General features: G+C 41.8%; 1 protein-coding gene across 2 annotated transcripts in view; it reads left to right on the forward strand.

Moving 5' to 3' along the window:
- The first annotated feature begins 5,811 nt into the window (after positions 1 to 5,811).
- RBM45 (RNA binding motif protein 45) overlaps positions 5,812 to 9,121 on the forward strand; it is a 27,303-nt gene continuing 23,993 nt past the window's right edge. For both annotated transcript variants that reach the window (XM_024732857.1, XM_024732856.1), the window contains exon 1: positions 5,812 to 6,218. In XM_024732857.1, the coding sequence (XP_024588625.1) occupies positions 5,919 to 6,218 (300 nt within the window). In that variant the 5' untranslated portion in view covers positions 5,812 to 5,918. The remainder of the gene's footprint in view (positions 6,219 to 9,121) is intronic.

Consider the following 9,121-nt stretch of genomic DNA (forward strand, 5'->3'; position numbering starts at 1 on the left):
TGCTACTTCAGAAATTGCTGTTGGTATAAGCCTGGTTTTCCTTCAGCCTTCAAACAATTACAGTAATTTACCTAAGACAACAATATTCTATTTTTCTTTTCACTTCCAAAAAGTAGAGGTGCAAACAATGACGTGAGCATATATGTCTAAATTGGTATTCCCTTACTTAAAAATAATCACATAACAAATGGGAAAGGTGATTAAATATGATATTTATTATGATTATTTACATGCCTGCAATAATAGACAAAACTATAAAATACCATATAGAAATGAGGCCACAGCAAGCTACATGTAATACATAATTTCCTATTTACCTTACACTCTCAGCTGTAAACAAATCTACCAGATTAAATCAAGCACTACCTAAAAACAATCAAACATTACTGAGTTCACTCAGCATTAGTACATGTAGTAGAAAATATACAGTTTTAAGTAAGGAGGGTTTTGTTACACAGTGATAGACATACACAATAAATTCTGCCTAAAGATATTTCGGTAAGACTGCCAAAAACTTGGGGTTTCCCTGGTGGCGCAGTGGTTAAGAATCCGCCTGCCAATGCAGGGGACACAGGTTTGATTCCTGGTCCGGAAGATTCCACATGCTGCAAAGCAACTAAGTCCGTGCACCACAACTACTGAGACCGCACTCTAGAGCCCGCGAGCCACAACTACTGAGCACGCACACCACAACAACTGAAGCCTGTGTGCCCTGGAGCCTGCGTGCCTCAACTACTGAGCCCACACGCCACAACTACTGAAGCTCACGCGCCTAGAGCCCAGGATCCACAACAAGGGAAGCCACCACAAAGAGACGCCCTAGTACCACAACGAGGAGTAGACCCCACTCGCTGCAACTGGAGAAAGCCCACGCACAGCAATGAAGACCCAATGCAGCCAAAAAGAAATTTAAATAAATAAATAAATAAAATAAAGAATTCTTACAAATAATAAAAAACAATTTTAAAAAGAGACTGCCAGGGCTTCCCTGGTGGCGCAGTGGTTGAGAGTCCGCCTGCTGATGCAGGAGACATGGGTTCATGCCCCGGTCCGGGAAGATCCCGCATGCCGCGGAGCAGCTGGGCCCGTGAGCCAATGGCCGCTGGGCCTGCGCGTCTGGAGCCTGTGCTGTGCAACGGGAGAGGCCACAGCTGTGAGAGGCCCACGTAACAAAAACTCTGTTATGTACCTAAATAAATGCCTCTTCCATCTAAAATGATATAAAAACTAAAATAATTTTAACTTATTGAAAAAAATTTAGTTTGAAATGCTAATGAATGCAGTACCTGGGTTTTGTTTTCCTGCAGTTTGTATTCTTTAAAGAATGGTTGCGGGGGAGGTGGGAACGGGGATGGATTCCACATAAGGGTTACTGTTACATAAATAATTAAAATACCTAATTCTTGACAGTACAGTTCTAAGCACATTTTTACCTTCAAAACCCAACCGAGGGGCTTCTCTGGTGGTGCAGTGGTTGGGAGTCCGCCTGCCGATGCTGGGGACACGGGCTCGTGCCCGGGTCCGGGAAGATCCCACATGCCGCGGAGCGGCTGGGCCCGTGAGCCAATGGCCGCTGGGCCTTCGCGTCTGGAGCCTGTGCTCCGCAACGGGAGAGGCCACAACTGTGAGAGGCCCGCGTACCGCAAAAAAAAAAAAAAGAAAGAAAGAAAGGCTGCTGCAGAGAGGTCCCTCTCTAGAAATTGTCTTCTGTAGCACTTTCAGGGATACCCAGGCCCCACCTCGCTGGGGCTAAGGCGAGCTTCTTACTAACCAAACGGTTGGATCCTCCTCTCTGAGTGAACCCAGGCCCAAATTGCATCATGGCCCATAACCAGTGCTCAGATCACATGAGGGCCCGGCCCGCCCCCTCCCACCTAGTCTCATACTTACCACAGGGCCAGCTGCTCCGTCCTCCGCTTCCCCAGAGAACCTTTAACGTCAACTGTGCGGCGGCTCGGCCAAAGCGTGCGCCCCAAGTTCAAGTCTGGCTGCCCGGCAGCTGCAGCGCCTGGTAAGGCCGCACTGAAACGCCAGGCCTGCATGTGCTTCTGGTGGACGCCAGCCAGTGGTAGGCGGGGCTCCATCGGCACTGCTGATTGGCTCCCAAATCCCACGGAATCGCAATTCTCGCAGGGGCCTAAAGCTTCGCGCTGCCGAGCTGTCACTGACTGAGTGTAAATGTGACAGAGTAAGGGTCCGGCTTCGTTTGTTTCACTTTTACCTAACTGAAGAGTTAAATTATCTATGTATATTCACAATATGTACCAGCTCTTGCTTGAAGTAGGAATCCAACGTTTTATGAATGGTCCGTTAGTATTTGATTGCAGGAGTCAAATCACGTCAATAAATGAATAAGGCAACTACTTATTCTGTGGGCAAGACACGGTGCCAAGCAACTCGTAAGGACAAACACTGACCTGAAGCGCCAATTTTCTATGAGTTATAATACAGCTGGGGCAAGATTTCAGTACATTAAAAGTTAAATCATTATAAATGAGCTACATAAAAAGTGCAATAATACAAGAACGGACAGCGAGGTTGCAAGCTGCTCGTTAATAGCCAAAAGAGCAGAATAGAGTGAATAGAAACAGAGAGAGAATGAGCGAGGGAGGAAGATATAAAGGAGAGGACTGGGAAAGCTATAAGAAGACGAGGGTATTGAAGGCAGAAACGTAAGAAAGTCAAAGTCGTGTTTAGGAAAACGTGAGAAGGAAAAGTAGTTTACCTGTGGTTACATAATTAATTCAGTGAGATGTGAGTGGTAAGGCTGTAGCAGAGAAATAGGAATATTAAAATAATTTATTAAATTTTGTGTAATAGGTAAGTGTGAGATTTACCCATATTCTTGTTCTCTGGAGCTCTGTCCAATACAACTTTCTGCCATGATGGAAATATTCAGCGTGGACACTGTCTACTAGCCGCAAGTAACTTTGAGCACTTGAGGTGTGACTAATGTGACTAACTGATTTTTTTAATTTTAATTAATTTTAATAGCCACAATTACCAGATGGTTGAATGAAACTACTCCAAGTGATACCTATGTGTTCTGTCCTGTGAGCTACATATTTAAAAGATGTATTTCATCAAATTGAATCAAAAGGGGGAAAAAATCTGGTGTTAAATATTATTCTCAAACTCAAACAAAGCATGCAAACTCAAGAAGTAAAAGGAGACTATTGTTTATTGAGTAGCTACCACAAGCCAGGCTAGGTGCTTGCATATATTATCAGTAGCCAGTAGCCTTACAGGATGGGAAAAAAATGGATACTCTGGACCATATTCCTACAGAACAATCTCAAAGTTACTAATTGATCACCAACAAATATCAGTGGTAAAATCTAGTAAAAATTTGCAAATAAGGCAAAACATTTTTACTTAAATATAATGTATGACGACTAATCTCAATAACCAATAAGCCTCATTGTAAATAGATCATAGTTTGGAGAAATTTTGGAAAACGATGACAAGAATTTACTATTTTATCCTTGCATTTCAAAAATAAGTTACAATACAATCTCTCATTTTTAAAAAAAATTAGTAAGAACTTCAGAAGAAAAAATTTCAAGGGAAATCTGAATTTCATGTGAAATTCAGTGTCTATCATTCTAATGTGTTTATTATTCTAATAATTGTGCATTATAGGCTATGTGTTTTATTTAATTTAATCTGCAAAGGCCCAACATATCTTTTCTCTAATATAAGACAAATTAATAAACATCCTTTCAAATCTCAGAATTTTCAGCTGTTTTAGTTACATGTGATTCAAATGTGATTTTATATGATTTGAAACATGACAAATTTGTCATTATTGAGTGATGAAAATGTTCTACAATTGTGGTGATGGTTGCACAACTCTGTGAATACTAAAAACCATTTAAATGAACACTTTAAATGGGTGAATTGTGTGATATTTGAATTATATCTCAATAAATCTGTTTAAAATAGACAAGTCAAAGAAAGATATATTTACTATAATTTAGTAACTTATAAGTAAATTTCTTATTTTCAGTGAATATGTGGTATTTCACATGATTAAATGGTAAAGAAATTTTGCTTTCTCAGCATTACCCAATATTTCTGATTCTGGTTTTGTTTTATCCAATCTTTTATCCCTTCTAAAATAAAATTAACTGCTCTAAAATTTTCAGGATACCAATCGGTAATCTTGTTCTACTAATAGAAATTTCCCAGTAAGTGCAGTTTAAGAAAACTGTACATTTTCCACTAGATGGCACTGGTGGAAAATAGTATTGCTAGAATCCACACTTTCATCACATCAATAAAATTATTACATTACCACATTGTTTTCATTCACTTTGATTGGTCTGGGTAAGATAAAGAGAAGTGGAAAGTTAAGATAAGATACTTCCTTAACTTGCTAAGCTCCAGGGTAAACAGAGCCCTCATTTTACAGATGTGGACCGTAATACAAGGAGAAATTGTCACAATTTTGTGCTAAAGCCTGAGTGGAAACCCAGAATCCCTAACTTTCGGTTGCCATCATACAACTATACAATATCAAGAGTGGGGGAGTGGACACCATAGTGAAATGGAATAAGAAAATCTCCATCGTGCATTGTATGCATATTATCTTATTTGATCACTAAGCTATTAGCTCCATATATATTGTCTCAAATAATCCTAACTAGACAAGCCCAATCTATTAACTTCACGAGGCAAGGAGAGTGATCATTTTGTTTAAGACATATCACTTGGGTATTGCACAGTTCCCAACACATAGTAGACAGTCAAAAATATTTCTGGCTTAATAGAATGGATGAATTAATTAAGCTTGACAACTATGCTATTTAGTAGGTAATATTATTTCTACTTTACAGTTGAGGAAACTGAAGTTGGAAGCATGAGGTAATTTGTCCAAGCTCACACAATTCAGTGACAAAAGCATTTAACACAATCTGATATTACTTTGCATTATATATTTTCATGTAAGACTTCCACAATAGAAAAAAAGCTCTCTTAGGGCAGCCATCATGTCCTTCCATTTCTGCATTGTATGTCTATCTCCTTGCACAGAGCCTGGCTTACGGTTGGCACCCAATGAACAGTATTTACTTATTTTCATTCATAGTAACCCTGGACTTGAACATTTAAGAAGCTCTGCCCCTGAACCATTTTCTGGTTTGTTCCTTTCACTTCATTCCAGTGCCACTGCCTTGTTTCTGGATTTCTGCCAGTTTTATGCTGACCTCTCCTCAAGGCCCATTAACAACAAGCCTTAGAAGTCAGTACAGATTTCCCACTTTGCTTGCACCTTAGGAGTTCTCCTAGTTCCACAGCTGTGCGCTGCATTCTTTCTGCCTTTAAACCTCCCACGGTTGCTTCTGGGAGTTGAGTAGATCAGAAGATGGAGTTGTTTCTGGTTTGGGCTCTGTTGTTTGTTTTTCTATTACCTTTTGCTACTCCATGGGCCCCAATTCCTCATCTCAGTTTTCTCAACAATGAGGCTGGAGTTGGATGATCAGCTCTAAGGCTGAACGTTTTAACTCAGTCCTATAGAGCTGTTCTAGTGAGCTTACGACCAAGGTGGCAAGGTTGGGGGAAGACACCATGGGCTTTGGGAGTGGGGCAGAGCCAGCGACGGGAAAGCACGCGCACCAGACACTTACAACAACAGGGAACCTGGATCACACACCTGGTGCGTGGGCCTTGGCTCCGCGGGATTGGCGCCGTAGACTGCGTCAGGCTCCCCCGGGCCGCTAGGGGGCGCAGCAGCTCCCCGACTCCAATGCCGGCACCCTGCGTGTCCGGCCTGCGCCGAGCCCCAGACCCTTCCGTCTTCCGGAAGCGGACGCGAGGCTGGCTGCGACTGGGTGGGCAGCTGCTGCAGTGGCGGGCACGGCGGGAGCGAGGAGGAGTAAAGGGGTGCGGGCCTGCCTCCCGCGCCGGAGTGGAGCACCATGGACGAAGCTGGGAGCTGTGCGAGCGGCGGAGGCTTCCGCCCGGGCGTGGACAGCCTGGACGAGCCGCCCAACAGCCGCATCTTCTTGGTGATCAGCAAGTACACGCCCGAGTCGGTGCTGAGGGAGCGCTTCTCGCCCTTCGGAGAGATCCAAGACATATGGGTAGTGCGGGACAAGCACACCAAAGAGTCCAAGGGCATTGCATTCGTCAAGTTTGCCCGCAGCTCGCAGGCCTGCAGGGCCATGGAGGAGATGCACGGCCAGTGCCTCAGCCCCAGCGACACCAAGCCCATCAAGGTGCGGGGGCCGGGTCGGGGTGCCCCCGGGGGCGGTGTCAGGCAGCGGTAGGGGTGGTACATCCGCTCGTGGGGGCGCACTGGGCAGCACCTGGCATTCCGGGGTCGGGGTCGGGGAGGGGAGGAAGGCGTTGCAGAGAGTGTTCTTGCGGACCCCCTGCCGGCAGGGCTGCACTGGGGTGCGGGGGGATGGGGGATGCAGAGAGAACGTCCGCTCCCGGGTCGGACCAGGCGTCTGCGGCTACTCCGGCTGCAGAGCTGCGGTGCCTGGACAGCCCCGCGCCCCCGCCGTCGCTAATCCACCGCCCAGCTCCGACCCTGACCTACTTTGAGGACTTCTCTGATCCTCCTCAGACCTCGCGGTTTACCGTGTATAAAAACAAGTAACTTTGCTTTTCCTCAGGTAGGTAAGGTGCTTAAAGACTTGATAAAAGTACATGTAACTGTGGCCCTCCCTTGTTAGCCATTTTCCCAGTACCAAAGTATGCATGTATATAATTTATATTTATTTATTTATTTATTTATTTATTTTTGGCTGTGTTGGGTCTTCGTTTCTAAGTGTAATTGTATTAATATTAAATGCCTCTTTGAATACTCTTAATTAACAATGGTGGTATTTATATTAAGTTTCCACACTTAACTTGTCTGTAAAATTAATATACTGACACAGGGCAGGAAGGGTGATTTTGAGGGTATTTGACTTAATCTTTCCTTTTAGCACAGAGCCAGTGCAAGGTGAACCCTCAGTACCTCTTCTTTGTCCATAGTAGCAGTCTCTGTAGGCCTTTCTTGCAAAAAAGAGAGGAGCCTAGGAATACAACAAAAACACATTAGACAATAGACATTCCCTCTCCTCCCACCTCCCAGACCCTCTGAGTCAGGACAGATCATCAATGAAATTAAGTGTAAGGCCACGGTATATACTAGATCAGGGGGTGGCAAACTTTGTCTGTAAAGGATCAGTAAATATTTTAGGCTTTGTGAGTCATACACAGTCTGTCACACATTCTTTTTGTTTTTTAACAACCCTCTAAAAATGTAAAAGCAATTGTTAGATCATGGGCTGTAGAAAAACAGGAAGCTGAAGTTTGTTGACTCCTGCACTAGGTTGATAATTTTCATCTCCTTCCAATTATGATCTTAGCAGGGAGGATTTTTTTACTTTGAATATAGTATAACCACAGAGATCTTCTCGGAAACTCCCCAAAATGCCCCAAATTTGAAACCTATAGACCCCCCCTTGCCTTCATTAAATTCCTACAAGAGAAGTAAAAGTTCCAGCACTAAAATGTATCCCCCCCTTTTCACCACAGAGAAATTAAATGATTCCCAAAGATAATTAAAGCTTAAGTTTTGTTTTTCACATTTTTGTCCTCTGTTTCAGCCAGAGGGTTGTTGCACTAGTGCCTTAGCTAGACAGTCTAAATTCTTTCTTCAGCAGCTTCAACTTGGGCTGTCTTTTGCTGGAATGTAGTGGGGTTTTTTGTTTTGTTTTTCAGTATTTCCAGTTAAATTAATTCACTTTCAGTGTTTCTCATGTACTTTGCTTTTGCAAAGTTCCAAAGGCCCTACAAGACAAATAAGAAAATTTTAATACAAGGCCTACAGCCAGAAAAGATTGTCCAAATGAGACTCATTCTGTGAGTGATCAGCTACATTATCTTGAGGAAAAGGGTAAACCTAGAAAACAAGAGAAAAATCTTAGTTCTTAGCTTTGCAAGAATTTAGAGCCATAGTCTGTGAACATAAAGTCTCAGGAGAAATCATCCAGTAGGTGGTTGATTATTATACATGTTTTCTACTTACATATTGTCATCTTTATCAGAAATTTGAAATGCTTCAATATTCTAAAATTTAAAAATTTGTGATCTGATGGCACCTCCAATCACAAATCTTACTTGAAAACTCTTTTTTTCTCCTAGTGTCTTCCTGTACTTAAAGGTTCCCTATTTGTATTTCCCTATTGACCATCCATTACTGATACATGCACTGGACTAACTTTCTAGTGGGCCATTTCTGTGTTACTTAATACTCTACTACTAATACCTTATACAGTGCTTGGCATGTGGTATAAGTTTATCAAAGGAATAACTGGAAGTAGATGCTATCTAGGGGTGTATCTCCAGCTGTATCTTGTAAGCAAGGTTCTACACCTCTGTGACACCTGTTTTCCAAGCAAACATAATGACCCTATTTTTCAATATTTCTAAAATCCCATGGCTCTATAAATTCTTTGTCCTTTTAGTTGCTCCCTTCTCCTCTGGAATTCCATAGGTTCAGGTTTTCTCATACTGAATGCTATACAGCCCCCCTTTAAAGACAAAGAAGAAGAAGAAAGGAAAAAAATACTCAAGGGCCCTGTCTGGTGATTTACATTATTTTTATTACATTTCTACAAGTTATAAAAAATAAGAGTAGCCATTAAAATTCTTATGCTTGTAGCTCTAGAAACAAATCCACAATCATAGTTAAAGATTTTACATTCCTCTGGAATAATATAAAACCAAAGCAATTTTATGAATTAAATTAAAGCAATACCACAAAGCAAATTAAATTCCAGGTAATAATCTAATGTCACAGATAATATTTCAATAAAACTAAATTACTAATAGAAAAATAGAGCCTCAGTCCATTCTGTGCATTTTCTTGCTCACATAAGTCATTCAGGTGGTAACTGAGATGATCCAGAATATGGTCATGTTACCTTTTTTTAAGGATTAATATTAGAAAGCAAACAATTAAAAATACGACCATCTAGACTTAAACCCAACTGTATCAATATTAAATTAAACATAAATTGGCTAAACACTCCTATTAAAAAGCAGGGATTGTCAGGATTTTTTTTTAAAAGGCCAAACTAAATGCTGTTTGCAAGAGATGCACTTTTTTTTTTTTTTTTTTTTT

Source organism: Neophocaena asiaeorientalis, unplaced genomic scaffold (assembly GCF_003031525.2).
Source record: "Neophocaena asiaeorientalis asiaeorientalis breed wild unplaced genomic scaffold, Neophocaena_asiaeorientalis_V1.1 scaffold96, whole genome shotgun sequence".
In the NCBI taxonomy this organism is placed as follows: Eukaryota; Metazoa; Chordata; class Mammalia; order Artiodactyla; family Phocoenidae; genus Neophocaena; species Neophocaena asiaeorientalis.